The sequence below is a fragment of the Vombatus ursinus genome, unplaced genomic scaffold, assembly GCF_900497805.2.
Source record: "Vombatus ursinus unplaced genomic scaffold, bare-nosed wombat genome assembly UNPS02012602.1, whole genome shotgun sequence".
Taxonomy (NCBI): domain Eukaryota; kingdom Metazoa; phylum Chordata; class Mammalia; order Diprotodontia; family Vombatidae; genus Vombatus; species Vombatus ursinus.
Genome location: NW_020952380.1, coordinates 3145610 through 3169718, shown reverse-complemented (window position 1 = coordinate 3169718; position 24109 = coordinate 3145610). Strand labels below are relative to the sequence as shown.

The 24109-nt window shown below is 37.8% G+C and overlaps 1 protein-coding gene and 1 pseudogene across 1 annotated transcript in view; one reads left to right on the top strand and one right to left on the bottom strand.

Annotated features, from left to right (window-relative positions):
- The window catches only part of PPIL4 (peptidylprolyl isomerase like 4), a 39289-nt gene extending 15625 nt beyond the window's left edge, over positions 1-23664 (bottom strand). Inside the window, exons 1-9 of the mRNA XM_027858006.1 lie at positions 23508-23664; positions 21100-21167; positions 20952-21016; positions 19837-19954; positions 14458-14600; positions 13070-13166; positions 11565-11681; positions 8312-8436; positions 3584-3650 (exon numbers count right to left, since the gene is read on the bottom strand). Of these exons, the coding sequence (XP_027713807.1) occupies positions 3584-3650; positions 8312-8436; positions 11565-11681; positions 13070-13166; positions 14458-14600; positions 19837-19954; positions 20952-21016; positions 21100-21167; positions 23508-23577 (870 nt within the window). The 5' untranslated portion in view covers positions 23578-23664. The remainder of the gene's footprint in view (positions 1-3583; positions 3651-8311; positions 8437-11564; positions 11682-13069; positions 13167-14457; positions 14601-19836; positions 19955-20951; positions 21017-21099; positions 21168-23507) is intronic.
- On the top strand, positions 17521-18026 carry LOC114040027 (annotated as a pseudogene).
- Positions 23665-24109: the final 445 nt, after the last annotated feature.

The window sequence follows — 24109 nt, the reverse complement described above, 5'->3', positions numbered from 1 at the left end:
AGAGGTGGGGAACCTGAGACCTTGAGGCTACCTGTGGCCCTCGAGGTCCTTAAATGCAGCCCTCTGGCTGAATCCAAACTTCACAAAACAAATCCCCTTAATAAAAGGATTGTGTAAAACAGAACAAAGGCCACAGGTTCCCCAACTGCTTGAATACTCTAAGCCCCTATCAAACTCCTCCAGCTGGAGAGGCAGGGTGGTGTAGAGGGCTGGGGATCAGAAGACCAGGATTCAACTCCTGTCTCCACTATTAATTAGCTAGCCTGAGCAAGTCACAACCTCTGGGAGCTTCAGATTCCTCACCTGTAAAATAAGGATAATATTTGCATCACCTACCTCACAGGATTATCGTGAAGAAAGCATTTTGGAAACCATCAAGTGCTACATGAGTTATTATTATACTGATAATTAGCATCCTAATTTGCTAACTTCCCTCGTTCTAAAAGAATGAGCTACAGATCCTTAAAATGTGTATTTCTGCTTTCTTTGTTCACTATAAATATATATATATATATATATATATATATATTTTAAAGTAACAGGAAAAGAGGATTTATTCCACCACAAAAGTCATACTCTGATGCCTCAGGGAAGAATGAGGATGACCTGGAACATAAATTCTGACATGTCCTACCAAGTTAGAAAGGCTTCACATTTAGTCCTAGAAATAGAATACTAGTCAGGGATCAGCCCAACTAAATTCAGAGAAACTGACCACTAGCACTTTGTCTAATAAGTGATAGATTCTTTGCTCTCAGAAGCCCTCAAAAAAGACAAATCAGCTCTCAGTCTGTATGACCCCTTCTGCTTCCAGAGTAAACATGGAAGAGTAGAAAAAGAGGCTGACAGTGCTAAGAATCACAGTTCTTAGACCACTTCTAAACATTAATTTATCTCTTGGTAATCAAAATGTGAGTGGCTCCCTAACACAAAGACCCATCAACTGTCCTCCCAATTATGCTATGTGGCTGTGAATCACAGACCACGACTATCTCCAAAGAATCAAAGGTGAGGGCAATGGAGAGGCACAGAGAGGGTATAAGTAAGTCACAGGCTGTAACAACTGATGACTTGTATGGAAGAAGTATATCAGACGTGTATGAAATAATAGTGATGGGCCTGTCAGAAAGCAATGCAAAGGGTAACTGAATCCACCCTAATACAGCCAGTCAGTCAAAGTATTTATTAAGTATTTATTATGTGCAGGCTCTATGATGAGCTCTGGAAATACAAAAAAAGGCAAAAACACTGTCCCTATCCTCAAGGAGCTCACATGCTAACAGAAGAGAAATTATGCAAATAACTAGATATATACAACATCTAAACAATATTTTTTAAAAAAAGGAACTAGGAGTGGGGGGGCCTGGGAAAGGCCTCTTGCAGAAGGTGGGGTCTAAGCTGAGTCTTTTTTTTTTTTTGCTTTTTTTTTGGTGAGGCAATTGGGGTTAAGTGGCTTGCCCAGGGTCACACAGCTAGTTAAGTGTCAAAAATATCATATTATCTATGTTTTATTTTTATTTATTTTGTGAAATATTTCCCAATTACATCTTTTTTTGGGGTTAGGCAATGGGGTTAAGTGACTTGCCCAGGGTCACACATCTAGTAAGTGTCAAGTGTTTGGTCTGAGGTGGTATTTGAACTCAGGTCCTCCTGACTCCGGGGCCACTGCTCTATCCACTGCGCCACCTAGCTGCCCCTCCTAAGCTGAGTCTTGAAGGAAGCCAGGCAAACTAGGAGAGAGCAACTGCTCCTGCAAGTGCTATTGCAACAACTACTTGGGACACAGAAAAAATTGAGATCCTTGAAACTGTCAAATGAGTCTATATCAGAAACTGACTTTATCAGTGGGAATGACATTAAAGAAGAGGAACATGGGACCCATCCATCTGACCTGCAGCTGAAACCTGTTGTCTCCCCGATTAGAACGTGAGCCCCTCGAGAGCCAGAACTGGCTTACTTTTCTACTATATCCGCAGCCCTTAGCACAATGCTTTGTACGCAGTAAGCACTTAATATTTTACATTAATTCACTAAAGTAAGTAAATATTATTGCAAAATTTCATTTTCATTCTTACAGCAGCCTAGCCAACATTCTCTGGATCAATTTCTGTGTAATAAGGTTAACTGTCTACTCCTAGAATTATTTTGTGACAGTCACAACTAGTGATTACTCTATGAAAAGAGATGGCTTTGATATAGATACATTTGTATACACAGAAAAAACTGAAACACAATATCTAGAACAATGGAGGTAATATTATGATCTGGTCATATCCCATCTAGAGTACTTTGATCAGAACTGAGTAACATTTTAGGGTGGCTGGAAAAGGTCAAGATCAACCAGGAAAAGCTTCAAGAACATAATAGCCAAAATACTAAAAACAGCTAGATAATGTTTACACAGCGCTTTAAAGTTTACAAAATGCCTTACATATCTATTTTCTCATTTGATCCTCAGCCACAAAGTAGCATAGGATATAATTATCTCCATTTTACAGAGGAGAAAACGGAGGTTAAGAGTCTAGTTCAAGGTTACACAGCTCGTAAGTGTCTGAGGTGGCATTCAAACTCAGGTCTCCCTTACTACAAATCCAGCACTCTACCCACTGTGCTATCCAGCTGCATAAGAAGGTCAACTGAAGGAACTGGGGATGTTTAGTTTGGAGAAGAGAAGAAAAAGATGCTAGCTAGTTACTGAATATTTAAAAGGCTACGTATGAAAGAGAAATCGGATTTGTTCTTCTTGGTCCCAGAGGGAAGAACTAGGAACTATGGATTATTTAAACTGCTAAGAGGCATGTTTTAGCTCAGAAAACTAGAATAATGTATTTAAATTGCCAGGAGGCTGATTTTGCCCAGGAAAAACTTCCTAACAATAAGATCTACCCATCAATGCCCAGTTGGGCAGTGGCTATACAAATTATGGTACCTGAATGTAAAGTAATATTAATGTGCTGCAATACATGATGAATACAGGGCAGGATGGAAAAGATTTATAGGATCTGAAACAGTAAAGAGAGCCAAAAAAACAATACACACAATGACTACAACAATGTAAATGTAAATGTAAGTGGACAACTGTCCACATTCTAACTTCAGAGTCACAGAATATTAGGGATAGAATTGACCCTCAAAGACCATCTAGTCCAATTCTCTTATTTTAAAGAAGAGCAAAGTAAGCACCAGAGAGATTTTGACCTAGGATCAAGAACCAAGTCTCCTAAATCCTGGCCCAATTCTATTACAATACACTGCCCCTCCCTGCGAAAATGCATTAAAATGTATTACAATCATGATTAAATACAGCTCCTGGATTATGAAGTACATCATCCAAAATGCTCTAAATGCAAACTAACGTACACTAATTTGAAACTAGAAATTAAAATATAGGTCAAAACTAACAATAAATGAAACATCCTAACCTTTTAAAAAGTCATTTTTTTCTTAATTGGCTAAACAAGAAATTACTTGTAAGAGATTAAATGAAGACCGTACTAATACAGTATCAAACCCTAAAATCCCGTATCTTAACAAAAGAGAACAAAATAGGTATGAATCTGAATGTTTCTGCAACATGGCATACCTTTTCAAATTCAATAAATGCATAACAAAGGGATTCTCCTGTCTTCCAGTCACGAATAACTTCACAACTAAAAAAAAATAAGGAGAAAAGGATTAAAATTAAAACCTAACACGGTAGGGGGAGGTACCAGCAATCTAACTCTATCGATACAAAAAGCAAATAAGACAAGTGAGCATCAATGTGGAGAGTTCCTGGAGCTTCAACTCTTACTATTTTGGCTAAATAATGTCTCTTTTGCCAATTTAACAAGTTTACAAATGCCAAGATTTGACCTAGAACAGCCTAAATGCCCAATGCCATTAGGTCCCATGTATTCAATAAAGGGAAGTATAAAAATACTCTGGTTTTTTTTCCCCTTGCCAGTAAGGGTCAACTTAATTTCACCTAACCCTATGCTTAAATTATTAATTTTTTTATTATTAGATTTTTGTGTAAACACCAAAGTTTATTTTTAAATGACCACAGCCAAGACTGTGCATAAATATAGGTGTTTTTAACCACAGCACTACACACAAAGTATCTTACTGAATATGTATAATATATTCTGTATGACTACTAATAACAATAAGTAGAAAACTTTTATATGGTGCTTTAAAGTTTGTAAAGCCCTTTACCCATATTAGCTATTATTATCAAGAGTGGTAAACATGTATAATTCAAAATAGCACATACATACTTGGCCTTGGAATGTAGTGTTATTGTTTGTTTGTTTTTTTCTTATCAAACATTCTCTTTCTCTGAGTACAAGCCAACTGGCTGATAGCCAAAAGGCTGCCATATAAAATCACATAAAGATTAATATATTTCTTTGGATAGCTTACAAAGTAGAAAACAGAGAGCTGACTACATTTTGTTTCTGATAACTGAGATAAACTGAGCGCTTTTTCAATTCTTGTTCTGGTAAGATATATAAAAGTATCTTTTCTTAAAATCCACTTCTGACACCTTCATGTTCTAAAATAGAGGTATGTTGGGGCAGCTAGGTGGTGCAGCATATAAGAACACTGGCTTGGATTCAGGAGGACCTGAGCTCAAATCCGGCCTCAGACACATAACACTTACTAGCTGTGTGACCCTGGGCAAGTCACTTAACCCCATTGCCTAGCCAAAAAAATAAAAATAAAATAAATAAATAAAATAGAGGTATGTTATGGTGGTAATTATTTAACATCTCTTTTGATGAGTAAGAAGTTAAAAGTAACAATCCTCCATAGAATATAAAGAACAAAAAAAATTTCTGCCCCAAGATCTAAATTCTAAATGGGGAATGCTTCAAAGAAAAGAAATTAAAGGGCTGTGGATTCACAATGACACATTGCATGCAACCTCAACATAAGAATACACAACAGAGAGGGCTCAAGCTGAATATTCAATTCAGGAAAAAGTTTAACACCAATTCCAACCCAACCAAGTAAATGTAAACTTGGCAGAAATGAGCAGATAATGAAGTATGAGTAAGGCCTAACCAACAGAAACAAATAATCTAATGAGAACACTGAAAGAGAGTTGCTAACAAAATTAGAAAAGGATAAGCTATGATTATCAAACACTGAACAAGTGATTATAGGATTGCAGGAATTGTAGGATTCTCATCCATGATGAATTCAACTAATATGAAAATTGGAAAAGTTGAGTTCAAAATTAAATTGTGAAGGAAAATAGGCTTGAAACTGCCCTGTATACAGAATACATATAGCGGGGGCAGCTAGGTGGCACAGTAGATAGAGCATCGGCCCTGGATTCAGGAGGACCTGAGTTCAAATCTGGCCTCAGACACATAACACTTACTAGCTGTGTGACCCTGGGCAAGTCACTTAACCCTACTGCCTAGCCACAAAAAAAAAAAAATACATATACTGGAATGTTAGAACAACAACTTATTTAGCTATCATTACCAGAGAACAAATTAATTCACAGAAGTGAATTTTCCATATAAAGTTTACTCTCTTTAAAATACCAAAATTTTTTTAAAATTTCAATTTTTTCTGAGGGAATTTTTAAATTAATCACACACTTCCCTGGTTTCTTAAAAAAAAAAGTCTTTTTAAAAAGACAACTTCACTGGCATTCCATAACCCAAGCACAGAAAACACTCAATTTAATTACTTGAACAACTGTCAAATGTCTATTACACGAAAGATGCTATAGGCCCACTCTCTCCTTTTTTCCACCTTTTAAAATCTGTTCCTTCCTTTAAGGTCTAGATTCAGTGCCACTGATTTTCTAAACCTCCCAGGTATAACTGTTCTAAAACTCCTCCCATATTCCTAGAACACTTGGTCTGCATCCCTCCCTTTCCCCATCACTTCCTACCTCAAATTATATTGACCTGTTTATGTGTCCCCACCCCCTCAGTAGAGGGTAAGCTCCTAGAACTCTTCTGTTTTGCATCCCCAGCACTAGTAGCCAAGGGTGTGGCCCACAGTGAGCCCATCATAAATATCTGTTGAACTGAATATGCTTCAATATGATCCAACCTTTTCTCAGGGGCTGAGTCACCACGGTGCCAATCAGCAGTCGTCCAGGAGCTGTTCTGTATCTTTCCTATATGGCTGACTGTCAGCTACAACATCTAGTTCTTCTCTTCCACGTGGTCCTCACCCGGCCCCACACCTTTCTAATTTGCTGCTTCTAATATTCTGTGGTTTGAGAATTAGAAAGCCACGGTGGTGGGAACAGATTATCATCAGCAGGCTCCCAAGGACACCGCAAGTTCAGACCCTGGCCACAAAGTAAGAACAAAAGCATGGGCAGAAGGAACTCGAAGCAGTTGGTCTGCAAGCAGAGAGGCCCTTCTGCTCATTTCCGAGCTGAAGCTCAAGTCTGGATGGTTAAGGTTTCCAGTCTGATGTCTGGGTAAGTGAGACTACTGTATTTGTACGGCTTTAAGACTGGATAGGAAAGGACAAGAATGAGATGAGTGTGGACAAAAAACTGTCTTGGTTTCTTCTTTTTCTGTTACTTCTTCATTCGAAAAGTGGTTACACATATGCAGCATTATAACAATTACTTTTCCTGTTTTTGTCCATTCTTATGCTTCTCATGTTCTACCTAGAATTATTGCTTAAATAACGCATAAACTGAGAATTTAACAGTAAGGAAGCAACAATAAGAGAATCAACAGGTTCTAGTTTTACTATTGTTTAAATAGAAAACTATGGATTTAAGAAAACTTGGTCTGCAGGAGGTCAGATGACATCTAAGAGTTCTCTCAGCAAGGAACCTTGGTCTGGAAGGAACATGATGGACTTGGGGCACAAGGCCCAAACCAGAGTCCCAGGCTCTGTGGCCCTCTGGGTCACCGGACCTCGCTGAGCCTCACCTTCCTCATCCGTCAAGCGGAGTGAGTCCTTGCACTGCGCAGGCGAAGTCCTGTGTCAACGATACAGCGCTTCTTAAACTGTGGGTCGCGACCCCATATGGCAACAGTAAAAGGTTTCTGAACGCATGATGACCAAAAATTAATTAAAAATCACGCATAATGAAGAGGAGTTTCTGGCAGCACTTGCCTGTGCACAATTGGCAATGCACATGTCCTCAAGCCACGCAATGCCAACAACTGCTGCTGAACCAGAAAAGGGGTCTCGAGTGGAAAAAGTTTAAAACTGACTATATAATGCTATCTTGATATGCGTTACTATTTCTAATTCTATTCATCAGCATGTCCAGTAATTCACTGCATGTGGTCTGCTTCCCGGTGACTCCCATATTTTCTTGTTCTTCTTCACCTCCCATAATTCCCCCTTTCCTCCTTTTCCCCATTGCTGCTTTGGTACCTCCGACCCTGCTGTTTAATTAAGTAAGAGCTTCTTTAGGGGAAGGGGAAGAGGAGGAAGAATCAGCACGATGCCTTCCCCTAAGAAGCCTTCCTGGGCTTTCTGCCTCTCCTTTTCTCCTCTTCTCCCGTCCTCCTACCTCTGCCACACTGAAGGCACAAAGGCACAAAGCTGCTGCCAGTTCTCTGGTCCAACCAAACCAGAGAGCTAGAAGTGAAGTGGCTTGCACCACAGCGCAAACCAAACCCAAATAAATGGAAAGGAAATCCTCAAAGTATATTTGTAAATTAATTTCTTCTCTGACATGTACCCCATTTTTACAGCCTCTTTTGCTTTAAAGGGGAAATTTCTGAAGGAAGTGAGAAATGTGAGGAAATCTAGATTCCAATTAGCTTAACTACTAACTGTTCTTTAACTCTGGGGACATTATTAGTTTTTAATAAATAGAGATAAAAGTCTTAAGGATTGATAAGCGTGGTGTCACGGAAAGAGCACTAGACTTGGATGCAAAGACCTAGGTTCTTATTTTTACTTCTTACGGGACCTTGGAAAAGGAATTTAATTTCTCTGGGCTTCAGTTTTCTCATTTGTAAAATGAAGATAATATTTACACTAAACACCTCTTAGGGATGTCAGGAAAGGCAAATGAACTAGTGTTCATAAGGCACATTACAGTAAAAAGAAATACACATACCTGTGAGCTACTATTAACATCAGTGAAGATGTTGGTGGATCAAGAACTACGGAAATCATTAACTCATTATTTTAGAGATGAAATGTTAGAAATAAAATCTATCTTCCAAATGCTATGAATATTTATCAATGAAAGCTAAACTTAGAATCAGTTTACATATTAATATATAAATACATAATTAATACATAAATTTATACTCTTCAAGAAAGCATCCTATTTATTTATTTCCTTTTTCCCCTTCAAATGAGTAAGAATTACGTTTTTATGGGCCCAAATCTTGAGAATATTATTTCCAGATCTTCATCTGTGGTTACTGGATTCAATTTGCACACAAATAGGACATTTTCTGGAGGTTTGATATCTGCATCAGGTAAATCTCCCACCTGAATTAAAAGGAAAAAAGAAAAGTGTCATTTTCTTTAGTAAGAATAGTTTTAGATTCTAATTAGTCTCACACAAAATTTGTCAATAAATCTGAATCTGCATTTATGAACTGAAGGTACAAAGAAATTAATCATTAATAAATATTTTAACATTCAGAATAATGAGAAATATTTCTGGTGATGAGAACAACAAAAAAGGACAAAGGACCCTGAAATATTCCTGGCTCCATACTCTCCTTAGTCACTTGCCCCCAAGAATTCCACAAAAACAACAGAGTGTGAGACCACTACTTTCTTACAGTTTTAGATGATGATGATAGTAGTTATTGTGGGGAAAATTACATTTTCCTAAAGCCTGCAAGTGGACCAAAAGAAGAGCATGCATCAATAAGTAGTATATGATAAATGCTGTTTAGACAGAAAGACAAATGGGACAGGAAACCATTATTCTACTTACTGCATTGTCAAGAGCGGTCAATAATAAAGATATTTAAAATTTCTATCTTTAAAATGAAGAACCAAAGAGTACCTCTTACTGAAGCTATTTATCACCTACAAAGTATGCATTTAAAATAACGGATTCCTTTGCGAAAGAATAGAAAAGGCAACTCAATAAAACAATATTCACCCTAAAATAACACTGCCAGTTAATTCACAAAGCATAGCAAGCAATGAAAGTTGGCAGTAGGTGTAAGTCATCGAAAAGGAAACAGCACAATGGAAGTTATAGTGGCACATAAATATAGATAACATTATTATGAAATGAGAGACAGCACAACATTGTGGATTAGAAATAGAAAAAAAAAGACCTATTTAGGCATTTAATCTTCTTAACAGTCACTTAAATGGTCTCATGCTCTCAGCTATTACTGACTGCATACACAAAGAGAATACCTGTTAGCATCCTCAGTTTCTCTCCACATTCATTTAGTTACGTTAGTTTTGCTTTATGATTTAACATAGTACCATGAACTGAGCTCTGTGATAAATGTTAAATTCCTCAACTACTCTTCATAATCATAGGATTTACAACTATTTGGGATTCTAGAGGTAAACTAGACCAGGACCCTCATCTTACAAATGAGGATGCTGAGCTCTGGAGGCTACGTGACTTCCAACTCACACATAAAAGAAGCAATAAAGCTAAAGATTCAAATCCAGATCTTTTATCTCCAAATCCAGTATTTTTCCCCCTACACTACATTGCCTTTTACAAGTCCAACAGTTAATTTTTCATGAGATGAAATCTACAGTACACCCAAGTAGTCATTTAACTTTTGCTTGAAGACCATTGGCGGGCTTGGGGGTCCCACCACCTTCTAAGGAACTCTTTTCCATTTTTGCAAAGTTCTAATTGTTTCTCCCCTCCACGCCACATATCTCCTTCTTGAATGACAATTACAGTGTTATCATACAACATTAAAAAAAACACATAGAAGAGACTTATTTAAATAGTTTTACACTGCCCAGGAAACAAAAATCTATCTTAGAATGATTTAAAAAAACAAACAAACAATCTTTTAACAAGTTCTCTGCTCTATGCTGGACTTTGCAGCCAATCTACTTTATAAATAATTTTTTAAACTGTTTCAGTCTTACAAAGAGACTGGAATATAGATGCATTCAGCACACAAAAAATTCCTGTCCAAGGAAAGCGTATGCAAAATAGCAGTATATATAGGGATAATACTAACCTTACTAGGAAAGAGATGTATCCTAGCCAGAAAAGTTGCCAGTTGTTATCAACACTTTGACTCCCTAGCCTTTATCACTGTGCTTTACACAGTAAGTGCCTAATAAATGTTGTAATAGATTCAATAAAAAAGTATAGCATAGTCATGTAAAACTCAAAACAGGGTAAGGATGGCCAGGAAAGCTAAAGACAACAAAAAGGAGTTTTTAAAAGCTATAACAGGGAAAAGAGGGTTGACTGATGCTCAAGGTCCATGGGACAATTACCAAATTTCAGAACTGGCAGGGATTTGAGAAGCCATCTAAAACCAATCCATACTCTGAAATGAATCCTCTCCAGAACACATTTAAGTGGTCATTAACTTTTGCCTAAAGACCTTTGGCAGGTTTGGGGACCCCACTACCTCTTGAGGAACTCTTTTCCATTTTTAGAAAGTTCTAATCATTCGTCCATTGTTCCTCCCTTCCACGCAATACAACTCCTCCAATATTCCCCCTCCTCTCCTCTGTTACTGCCACTGTTCTGGTGCAGACCTCAGGCCTGGACCACTGCAATAGCTGCTGGTGCGTCGCCTGCCTCAAGTCTCCTCCCATTCCAATCCATCCTCCGTTCAGCCACTAAAGTGATTTTCCTAAAGTGCAGGTCTGACCATGTCACTTCCACCCCCACTCGATAAATTCCAGGAGTTCCCTATAACCTGCAGGCTCAAAAACAAAATGTTCTGTTTGGCATTCAAAGCCCCCCTCCTACCTTTCCAGTCTTTTTACACCTCACTCTACACCATGTACTCTTTAATCCAGTGACAATGGCCTCCAGGCCATTCCACAAACAAGATCCTCCATGTCTCATCTACAGACATTTTCCCTGGCTCTCCCCAACCCCTGGAAAGCTCTCCCTCCTGTGTTCTCACTACTGACTCCCTTGCCTTCCTTTAAGTCCCAACTAAAATCTCATCATCTTTTTTTTTTTGGTGAGGCAACTGGGGTTAAGTGACTTGCCCAGAGTCACAAAGCTAGTAAGTGTCATGTGTCTGAGGCCAAATTTGAATTCAGGTCCTACTGACTTCAGGGCCGGTGCTCTATCCATTGTGCCACCTAGCTGCCCCTAAAATGCCATCTTCTACAGGAAGCCTTCCCCAACCCCTCAATTCCAGTGCCTTTCCTCTGCTAATTATCTCCTATTTATCTTGCATATGGCTTGTTTATATATATTTGTTTGCACGTTGTCTCCAACCCTTAGACTGTGAACTCCTTCAAGGCAAGGGCTGGTTTTTTGTCTCTTTATGTATCTCCAGCACTTAGCATAGTATCTGACACACAGTAGGTATTTTATAAATATTTATTAATTGGTCAAAATTAGTTGCCTTACAGTCAAACATACACATACTACTTAAGAAATAAGTGCAAGAATATATTTAAGCAGAAAGTTATCTTACCATTTCTAAAAGAATAGCCTGAGTTTTTGCCTCCTTCTCAGCCATTATTTCTTCAATTTCTTCAGCTGATCTTCCTTTGAAATCATCAATTTCTTCATCTGCTCCTATTCGGCCACTCTAAAAGGGGAAAAGGCATTTTGTAAACAAAAACAATTTAAGGACAAAAATCTAATATATATGAAAGACAAGATACTTTTTCATAGTTTTTCAATATAGTTTGAAAAAAGCAATCAGAAACAAGCTTACAAAGCTGATGAAATTAATCTAATGCCAACCAAAATGAACTGCTAAGCAACCAAAATGACAAAGAATCCTATAGAAATCAGCCAGTGTCCAACAAATTATTGAATTCCAAAAATTAAACAATGCCATATATGGTTTCCAAAGTATTTCATTCACAAAGTTGGATTTTAGGCCACATGTCACCAATACCAGTTTAAGGTAGAGAGTTAGGGACAAGATGTAATTTCACAGGTATACAGAACTCTCAGATGAGGAAACTCCCTCTCCCAATGCAAGTGGGCACATTCTCTGCAACTTATCGTCTCAGAGAGCTGCCTAGAGCACTAAGAAGTTAAGAGACTTGCCAGGATGCGTCAAAGGTATGACCTGAACCCAAGTCTTTCTTGTTTCAAGGCTGGCTATCTGCTCATCAGGCTGATTCTGTTTAGAGCAGAAAAAAAAAAAAAACAACAGAAAAAAATCTACACTGATACAAAACAGTCCCTCAATTGAAAGGGCCCTCCTAGGAAACCAGTTTCAGTTTGGACCTTGGAGCACATCTCAGACAAAACCAAACTAGTGCCTGAAACACCAGTAATGTCAGAGGCAAGTTGGTATTAGCTCCAATTTGGTACTACTCTAAATATCTCCCTAGCTCACCCTTGACACTAATGTACAAATATATACATATTTTTGGCCTATTCCAATCAAGACCCACATCCCTGAAAATAACCTCTTGAGAAATTTTTTTAAAATTCAAGTCAAAACAGCTAATGGATTTTGAAGCTTCTCAAATCTTTACTGTTCTAATAAAATCAAAAAGACAAAGGAAAAAAATAATACTTTGCAGTAAAGACCTTTTCAATATTTGAATAGATGGGCAGAAACAGAACTAGGAAAGAACATCAGAAGTGCAGCAGCAAGGGGATTCTATATATGCCTTTAAGGAAAATCACATCAAAGTAGTGGGGGTGCCAGGCCAGTGTCTGTACCATATGTGGATATGTGAAGAACAGCAGGAAAAGGAGGACTACAGATTTCTCTAGTCAGCACCTAAGTAAGCCCTACAGAAATAGTTATTCTAACAAAACATAATTCTGAAGAAATCATTTTAGTGTGAAAAGAATATTCACCCATTACCAAAGGACTTCTTAGTAGAAATCCTTCTTAGTAGAAAGAACTACAGATGCCATCCAGTCACATCCCCTCATTTCATAAATAAGAAAAATGACCCCAAAAGGTGAAGTCACAGCCAGAAGGTGGCAAAGAGTCAGTCTACTTACATCTAGTTGTTCCTTGGTTGGTTCTGGTGATCGATCAGGAATTGACAAGCCAGCTGGGTCATCAAATGGATCATCTAAAATCACTGTATGATTTATCCTTACAAACGAAAAGCAAGTCACATGTCTGAATTAAGTGTTTCAAAATCTACTTAACCACAAATTTTTTTAAATAATAAAAAATAAGCAATATTTTAATTACAAGTCAAAAAAAGAATCTATGCCAGGTTCTTAAAATCTACAACTCCTAAAGAAATAATTTTCATTTGTGTTTTCATGTTGCTATTTGTGACTATCTGATATGATATTCATCTGCAATGACCCCCAAAGTAGAGAATTACTCAAACGTTGAAATCCCAAAACTTTTGTCCTATTTCTTCATTATCTATAGAACCCCCTAAAGTATAGCATTTTACTTTCCTAGAAAATATTAGTAATCATTAGTACTACTATTAACATCAAGCTATATTATTTCAAAGTTTTTTTTTCAAAACAAATAACTAACATGTATAGTACAATAATCTTAAAATTATTTAAAAAGAAATGTAAATAGTCATGACTACAAGTGCTCTTATAGTCTTCCATCAACAAGTCCTACATATCACCACTACTAAAAAGTATTTATTAAGTGCCCAAAGAATGTAAGTGTACTAAATACTAAATACTGAAGTATGATATATACAAAGGTCAACACTAAAATACTCATTTGACACTCACTGACCCTATAAGGCTCAGCTCAGGTTCTAACCCCCTCAAAAGAGCTATCAGAATTCAATTAATCAACATACCACATGCAAGGCCCTCTACTTGATAGTAGCCTCTACACACAAGTTCACGTGTACACACACACACACACACACACACACACACACACACTTCACTCAGTTGTGAGTGTCTGCCTAGTCACTGCACATCTCTTTTGTATATATCTTGCATTTACCTATCTATGAACATGTTGTATCTGCTCTCACTCCACCTGCCTCAACCCCAGGGTAGAATGTAAACGGTCCCTGAAGGAAAGGATTACCTCTCTCCTATATTTTTATCAGAGTTCCTGTCACATAGCAAATACCTAATAAATATCTGTGGATTGAGTGGATGATTATGAGGACCCTAAGTTCTTAAAAACTAACAGGCTCCAGCAAGTCCTACCAAGCTGAAAAGACTTCAATGGCAGACTATGAGTCTGTTGCCCAGGGCCCAGCCTAGATAATTTCATAGCAGCTCATCACCAAACAGCTAACCATAACGGATTTTTCTGAAAAGAGCCACTCCTGAAGTCTGCCAAGGTATCAAAGGGTTGCAGTTTGTTATCAGAAAGGGAAGTCTATGTGCTGATGAAATCACAGATCCTTAAAGCACTATATGTACAGTGTAAATGGTAATCACACCTGATATCTTGATAAGGTACAAAGTCTTTGTCAACAAAAGTCTCATTAATTTTCTTGATTACATCCATTCCTTCTGTAACTTCACCAAACACTGTATGTACACCATCTAGGTAATCTAGATTTTCTCCTGTGGTAATAAGAAACTAGATGTGAAAAAAAGAAGATGTATATTATTACATAATAAATATAAACACCTTTAGAAAGTAACTTTGCTATAGCAAAGTTAGTCATGAATACAAGTCACACAAAAATATACAAAAAGGATTATATCTAAAGAGATATATTTTGCATAACTTCAAAACAGTATGGTAACAAGTGGTGCTAGCATAAATTTTGAAAACTCTTAGTTCAACTAAATGAGTGTGTGCATGCATGCATGCATTTGTATTAATACTTAAACAGTAATTTGTGAGGTTGTGAAAATTGGCTATTTTCAAATAGGACCATTTTAAGGCATGTGGCAGGAAAATCCAGGTGACCAAAAAAGTAAGAGCAAATTAAAGATCTTAAATTTTGATATTATCATTGTCATCTCTAGTGTCAGCTCTGCCACTCCCCAGCCAGGGAGCTTTAGAGAAGTCATTTCACCTCCACGGGCCTAATTTTTCAATAATTACTAATATTTATAACAATAAAACAACAACCATAATAGCAGCTTAGATTCATGTGCAACATCAAAATTTACAAAGTCCTTTTTCTAAAAAAAATTTTCCCGAATTACATGTTAAAACAGTTTTTAAACTTTTTTTAAGTTTTGAGTTCAAATTCTATCCCTCTTTCCTTCCCTTTCCTCCCCTCTCCCTGAGACAATAAGCAATCAGATCGAGGCTATACATGTGCAAAACATTTCCATATTAGTCATTTTGAACAAGAACAATCAAATAAAAAAAACAATGAAAGAAGAAAGTGAAAAATAGCATGCTTCAGTCTGTATTCAGACATCAGTTCTTTTTATGAAGGTAGATAGCATGCTTCATCATGAGTCCTTTGGGATTGTCTTAGATCATTCATTGTATTGCTGAGAATAGCTAAGCCATTCACAGTTCTTCATCAAACAATATTGCTGTTACTATGTACAAAGTTCTGGTTCTGTTCACTTCATTCTGCATCAGTTCATGTAAGTCCTTCCAGAGTTTTCTGAAACTATCCTGTTATTTCTTTTAGCACAATAATATTCCATCACAATCATAGCTTACTTAGCATTCCTCAGCTGAAGGGCATCCCTTTGATTTCCAATTCTCAGCCATCACAAAAAAATTGCTATAAATATTGTTGAATAAATAGGCCCTTTTCCCTTTTTTTTTTTAAAGTCTTTAGGATATAGATCTAGCAGTGGTACTGCTGGATCAAAAGGTATGCACAGTTTGATAGCCTTTTGGGCATAATTCCAAATTGTTCTCCAGAATGATTGGATCAGTTCACAACTCCACCAACAGTTTATTAATGTCCCAGTTTTCCCACATCCCCTCCAACATTTATCACTTTTCTTTTCTGACAAAGTCCTTTTTTTTCTCTCTCTCTGTTTTTTTTTTTTTGGCAATTAGGGTTAAGTGACTTGCCCAGGGTCACATAGCTAGTGTCAAATGTTTGGTCTGAGGCCGAATTTGAACTCAGGTCCTCCTGACTTCAGGGTTGGTGCTCTACCCACTGCACCACCTAGCTGCCCCTGACAAGGTCCTTTTGTAAATATTTCATTCAACCTCATATGATCTGTACAACACCTTGTGAGGTAGATAATATTTGTAATTAGCATCCTCATTTTACAGAAAAGAAAACTGAGGCTCAAATAGTAAAGTGATTTAACCATAATCACACAACTAGTAAGCGTTAAGAGCCAGAACTTAAACCTAGGTCTTCTGACTCCCAATTCACCATTCTTTCCACTATGCTGTGCAAAAAAAAAAAAAAAAAAATAGAAGGAATTGGCCTAGAAAATATCCATAATCTATTCTAGCTCCTTCATCCATTTCCTATTTAATTGGCTTCTTTTTCATTACAGAATTTAAAAGGATTAGCAGAGTGTTTTAAAAAATCAAAAATAAAAGAACAAGCTGTAATTAAGCAGTTAAAAAAGGTTAAGTAGTATGATGATCTGATTCAAAGACTCAAAATAATTTCCTTACAATGAAAATTATTAAAACACTAGAATGGGATGATGGGGGCATGGTAGGAAGAAAGAAATGATCTACTATCCACAAAGTCCTCCAAACAGATCTAGAAAACACACTAGACCAGATCCTGATAAGAGAATCCAGAAAAAGTCATTGGGTGTCCTTTGTCCAGCCCAGCCTGGCACAGGGTGACAGAAAGGGAGGTCTGTGGACAACGGGGAAAAGGTCAGGCCAAGAAAATGTTGCAACTCAAGCAATCCAGCATCCAGGGAGAGGCCAGAACAAAAGGAGGTTCCAGACCTAGATCGGGCCATCCCCAGACCTATACCAGGCACTGTAGCAGGGACAAGTGTGAACCAGCAGCTCTGTCACCCACTACCAAGTTTCAGGTCAGAGTGAGAAGTGGACCTGTTCACAGTGGCAGAGTGGTAGCTTTCCCAGGTAGGAGGCTCTGGATAGTGAATAAGAGAAAGTTCAGAAGCAAGTAGCAGTGGTGTAGCTCACACTCCAAGAATACAGTGGAATCTCAGCTCCAGCATCTAGCCCACCTAGAGGAATAAGCAAGGTAGGAATCCCAGACCAAAGAGGAGTCTACAGTTCTGTCACTCAAAACCAAGAGTTTTCCTTCTAACTGATCATGGCAAAGTCCAGCAACAGTCTACTCTTACACAGATCCAAACGAAGGATCAGACCATTCTGGGATCAATGAAAGCTTGCAGGTCCTCAGAATGTCCTTGAGATCTGGGAATAACATAATACTCAAGAAAAAATCCAAGAAAGCAGCAACAGGAACAGCTCAGTCCTTCCCTCCAGAAGTATGGCAGAGCCCAGCCCTAACATCAAGACTAAAGTCAGGAAGTGGGCTGGAACAATGTAACCCCACCATAATGAGCTATAACGATAGCAGGGACATTCAAGATGGAGGGGGAAAGAGGAGGAATCCACCTCAGTGATGAAGTTGAAGCCAAAACAGAAGGCTTATTGAAACAGAGGGCTTTAAAAAGCAGGTGGCCTGCCTCAGGGTACTGTTCGTGCACAGCAGTCAGTATACAAATCAATGAATTGTCCCTGGCCAAGGTACGGAGCCCAAAGGAAAACCAAGTGGAGCTGCAGTAAGAAAAGTATATGAAGAGGCTGGTGTCAGAGGAAAGCAAGGCAGACTTCTGGGGATATCTGAGCAAAATCAAGACTGCAAGCGTCGCACTTAGGTTTATGTTCATCATTGAAATATTGAAAGACTGAGAAAATTCTGTTAATACAGGAAGGAAGAGAGAATGGTTCAAGGTTGAAGATAATACCCTTCAATGTCATAAACATGTACATGGGTGAGTATTTGGAAAAACTGAAGCTGCACTGTTCACCAACCGATGGAAATTTCACGGTTCCCACCCTTCTAGGCAACAATTCTTTATATGTAACTTCTGCATAGACTTTGGGTTGCCATCTACTCTAAGATAAATATCTAGGTGACCACACACAGTCTCACAGGGAGAGAAGCTTCTGTGTTTAACATCCACATGTTTAAGCTCTTTCTGAATTTTCATATAATATGTATTCAGGAAGTTTTCATATTTTTCAGATACTTTGAAATAGTTCCCTTTTTTTTTTAACAGTATAAAACACTTCAGTAAATCAAATTTTTTAAAGATGCCTTAACTGTAAGCCCTCTCTCTTTCCCCAATACATTTTTATTTTTATTTTTCAAACTGCTCTACATTCTGGTTTTCAAAATTGGTCAGTTTCCACACTAACCTACCCTTGGTGTGGTTGTCTGGTAGATGTTGTTTGGTTGTTTTTTTTTAAAGGATGTCAAAGGGAGAATCGACTAGATACTTTCCTAAAGTATTGACCCATTGAAAGCAAGAGTTGTATAGTGGTTTTCAGTTTTCAGAGCTACTCATTTCAAAAGATTAGAATTTTTATAGTGCCACTTTATGTTTCAGATATGTTATAGCCTCCACAATTTCTTGGAATTTAGAGAGAATAGATGTGTACTGAACACCATTTCTCTACCAGAAAAGGGTACTGTTTTGTATAAATGTGGTATCTTTTTCCCCCCTTATAATTTAAACACACAAGAGTTTTCTCCAATGCCCAGTGATATTTTACTATGAGATGCCACTATCACAATACACACAACCTGGAAATATACAAAATAGGCTCATTAAAAACAGCATTAAGATTCAGATTCATCTTCAACCTCCCTTTGCTTGATCACCCTTTTGTGCAGAATGCCTTAGGAAAAGCTTAAGTTATTGTTTTTAAAGAAAAAAAAAAACAAGCCCTACATTATACAATTAGTTATTTTCATCATGGTCAACTTTTTAGTTGGTTTGTTTCATTAATCCACTGCTACAAAGAGCACACTAGCATCAAGCTCAAATACTTTCTCATTCCGTTTCTGCCATTCTTTTGAGTCCCTGGGAGACTCTTGATCTCCTTTCCTGGCGAACAATAGTCAACAGAATTTAAGATATCCAGGTATGTGATGTGTGATGATGTGGAGCTTACGTTGCTTGAGAACCTCTCAAATGTTCTACAAACCCCTCAAATTTCACTCCAAACTTAGGAGTGGGACACTTTTGCATCCCTTCAAATTTAGAAAAAAATTATGATTGAGATTTTTACGTTCTTTCCAGTCTTAAAATGTTTAAGCCATTTAAATACCTCTTCTGGAATTCCTTCTTTCCTAATCAGGTCAGAACTGAGGTTTAAGTATAAAAACATTTAGTATTTTGAAGAGATGTGTAGTTAAAAATCACTCTTCTATATATAACATACAAACATTTGTAAATATTCTGTTTGCTGGAGAGTTCAAATCTAGCCTCAGACACTAGCTGTGTGACCCCAGGCAAGTCACTTTTCTCTGTTTGCTTCAGTTTCCTTGCCTATAAAATGAGCTGGAGAAGGAAATGGCAAACCACTCCAGGATCTTTGCCAAGAAAACCCCAAATGGGGTCACAAAGAGTCAGATATGACTGAAACAACTGAACAATAACAACAAAATATTCTAAATGGTAAATGGTGAGTGGAAAATACATGTAACTTTGTTCTTCAGGAAACAAATTGTTAGCCCACTTTTAAAACACAATTGTGTAAAATGCTACTCTAAATTGAGGACTGTTAAAATGAGTTACTGAGAAAAAAAATATGAATCTTGTTAAGGTGAAAGTCTCACCTTTCTAGAATTGTTGCAATAGATCTATTTGCAAAGGTTTCTCCCCATTCCTCTGATTTAGAAGGCTTATTTGCTTAACCATGAGCTCACCTGAGATCCATGTTGATCACTGCCATTGTTCACCATAGACACTGTGCCCTTTTTCTTGTGCTTAATTCTTGGCATTTTTTCTGCCTCAAAAAACCTTGCTTGATCACCATACAGTTGCCTGAAAATATATAGCACTATTTTTAATAAGCATAAATATTCAAAGATGAAATTATAATAAAGAAGCAAATACTTCAATTTTTAAAATAAAAACTATGAAGAAACAGTACAATTGTTTACAATTGTTTCTGAATTTAAAAATAGAAATTACTAGTGAAAAACCATTTCTGTAAAGATGTTGAATTTAAATATTTCCAACATTTCACTAGTATATTCTGTAAATCAACATCAGTGAAGAAAATTCCTGAACACTTTTGTATGGTTGAAACCTAGTGTGACATCCTAGACACACTGAAAGATGACATAAAATTATGCATAAGTTTCCACTGAGCATCAGGGCATCAGCACACTCTTCTTTTCCCCTTCTGAAATCAAGAGGTATACAGAAAGTTGAATATACAAAATAAATTTATAGCTTAAGGCCTAAAACAAACATATTGGTTGTACTGTGAACAAGGTAAAAGACAGCATTATTCTCCTTATGAAAAAAAATACAGCTTTTCATATTATAGACAGTCATCCGTAGGATGCTCAGAGATGCCTCATCAACAAAGCACACACTTTGATTTCTTCCACATACTCTTACTCACCTTCTCCCATATGAACTATCATTCACAAAAAACTGATTAAGTTTAGCTTTTTAGCTAGGGACCAATCAAATGCCCTGAACCTACCATCTCTGGCCTCATTAGAACCTTACCTGAACTCAATGAACCAGCCAATCCCATATCATTCACAAATAATATTTTGAGAATGCAATCATGATTCCAAATATTACTTTCCACTACCTCCCTCCCTTCCCTTTTTCCTCCTTTTATTTCTAAAAATTCCCTCAAGACGTTTAGGCTCACTTGAAAGTGCTTTAAAAACCATAAAATCATGATATAAAAGTAATTTACTACCGTCATAATAAAGATGTATATATGGCCAAATTAAGCACATTAATAAACATTCAAATAGGAAATTCAATTTTTAGTATATAAACAAAATATACTTACACAAAGACTGACTCTCCTCCTCGGCCAGTACCCATAGGATCACCAGTTTGTATAATAAAATCTCTCTATAACATACAAGAAGCTGATTAATTGATATTGAGTTGATGAACTTAAGCAATGAGGAAATAAATAATGACCACCAACCTACCTGTACATTATGAATGAGACAATAATTGTAGTACTTTATTTTGCACAACTTCAGAAAATTCAAGCAAGCTGAAAGAAATTTACACATTATAATTCATCATAGCAATTAATGAGGAATTTTTTAAATAAGCAAACACAAGACAAGTTCTGAATTTACTTCAGCAACTATAAAGGTTCAAGGTGGACAATATATCTTTTTTGGTGCTTGTTAGAATGTAAGTTCAAGATTAGGAATCTTTTTTTCTTTTTTTTTTTTTGGTATTTGCATCCCTGGAACTTAGCTCAGAAACTGGCACACAGCAAGTACTTAATAAATGCTTATTAATTGATTGATTTATATTAAAGGCCTGAAAAAAAAATCAGACAGGATTGAAAAGAAATCTAATGCTGAATGTTTCTATTTGTTCCTTTTTCTTTTATTTTAAAAAGAATCTGTCAGCTGCAGACTACCAATAAAAACCTTAAATTACTACACAAATGTGAAAATTATTATTTTTATTAATATTGAATATATCTAATACAAGCAATCTTTGTTTTACTGGTCTGGTATAGAGAAAGTATAAATTCAGCAAATAAATACGTTCTAGAATAAAATTATTTTTGAGAATCATCTATAAGTCTGGTGTTTTTAGGTAACTGAAATTGCAAAATTTATTCAATAAACACAAATTCAACATTTACCAAACACTAAATGCCTATTATATACATAGCACTGTCCTTCAGTGACAAAGTAATTGGCTTGAAGGAGTTTACAATTTAGTAAGTGGATGAAACACACAGAAATAAATATAATACAACTTAGAATGAGAGAAATGTATGGGAGAAGTCAGAGACACAAAAAGATTAGGAACTAACGAATCTTCTTGAGCTAACAGTAAGAAGGAAGCACTCATGGCAAAGAGAGAATCTGAGCCATAACTTAAAGAAAGAGTTTCTTAATTTGGGATCTATGAACTTATTTTTTAAATATTTTGATAACCATATTTTAACATAATTGGTCTATAGTCCTATGTATTTTATTTTATGCATTTAAAAATTATTTTAAGAAGGGCTACATAGGCTTCACCGGACTGCCAAGTTTGGTGCCATAACACAAAAAACATTAAGAACCTCTGTTTAAATGGAGAGAAAGATTTCAGTAGGCGTAGTGTAAAAAGCACTTGACTTGGAGGCAGTAGAGACCTGGGTTTTTATCTTACCAAGAACTAACTAACTGAATAACTATGTCACTTAATCGAAGTCTCAATTTTCTGGTCTGTTAAATGGGGTAGTAATGCTTATATTACATACCTCACAGTTGTGAAAATTCAATTTTACATATATACACACACATATATATGAGATAGACTGTGTAAATGTCGTTATTATTAAACAGGCTAAGATGTGTAAGGGAGTGCATTACAAAGATGGAGTGATATACACAAATGCAGAAGCCAGAATAGCCAGGATGAAGCCAGAAAGCTAATATTCAAGTTTGTCTGGAACTTAAAATGCAGTTTAAGTATGCAGTATGAAATTAGGATCAAAGGGAGAGACATGAAGGTCCTTAAATAGCAGGAAAAAGTTTGTATTGTCTGCCTTTAGAAGATTTATTCTGGCAGCAAGCTATTATGAGAGACAGGGGCAGGGCTTCTCAGACTCTCCCAAGGCGGCATCCCCCTCCCCAAGTCCCTTCAGACTTCCCTATCATGTGTGTACCTAAGAAAAAACTCCCTCTATCAAACAAAAGCTGCCTCTTCTCTGCAACTATAATCGAAGAGAGTTATAAAGGGCTCCAAGAGGTGAAATGAGAAGTCCAGGGTCACACAGCAAGACTTGAAGCCGAGTTTTCCGGCTCGGAATCCAGCTCTCTATCTTCTAAGCCAAGCTGCCACTCTTCGGGCACGTCCATCCTCCCTCCCGCTCCTTGTTCTGCCCTCTGGGGCCAACCCTCTCGGTCTAATCCTCCTTCCACAAGACTTCCTTTCAAAGACCGGAACACCGCTAACTAGGTTCTGGTTTCCACGAAAAACCACAGCAGCGAACATGGCATGCTATGAACAGGAGGGCGACCTCAGCACTTTCAACGTGGGAACCCCCTGCAAGCCGTGCAGACTGCAACCCATCTCCGACTTCGTTTTCATCTCCTAGGGAGGCCATGGACTACATAAAGCTACAAAGTGTCAGAAGCTGGAAGCAAGCTCTTCCTGACCCCAAACCCCACACTGCCCCAGGGCCGCCTCCAAAACACACCACCCGACAATAACTTCCAAAGGTACCGTCGCCCTCCTGGACGAAAATCAGAATCCGGTTAAAGGGGCTGAGGAGGGCAGACCCTGACCCCGTCCCACCTCCCACCTCCCACCACCCAGGGCGGCAGAGCTGGGGCAGGCGGCTAAAGGACTGGCGACCCCCGACGCAGCTCCTCACCCCGCGGCCGCTCCTCCGTGTACAGATCGATAACGATGTCGCCCACAGTGGTCTCCAGCAGCACCGCCATGACGCCCGCGACGCCTCTGGACCCGGGAAGCCCGGATCCTCAAGCTCCCGCGGCTCTTCCGCGCCAGCGATTCTTCAGCGCGGCGCCTCAGTTTGACGTCATCGCCAGAGCGACGCCGTGGCGGAGTCATCGCTATGGCGACGACGTGACGGAGCCTGTCACTATAGCGATGCCTCGACTTCACGCTCGAGACCATGCCTCCTTTCTTTCAGCCCCGCCCCCATTTTTGACTACCAGGAGAAATGTTAACAGTTTTGTGCCTATAAATCCCTTTTCCCCATTATTTTATTTCTTTGGGGCATAGGCTTAGCTGGATAATAGCTGGTATGTTTAGTTTGGTCATTCTCTAGGCATCGTTCCAAATTGCTTTCCATAAGGGTTGGACCCGTTCACAACTCCACCCGTGGGCCATTAGTGCACTAATTTTCCCACATTTGTCATTTTCCTCTTTGGTCATATTTGCCTTCCCAACAGTCTGAGCCAAGCAGATTCTTCAGAACAGCCCCCGATGACAGAAACCCAACATCAATGA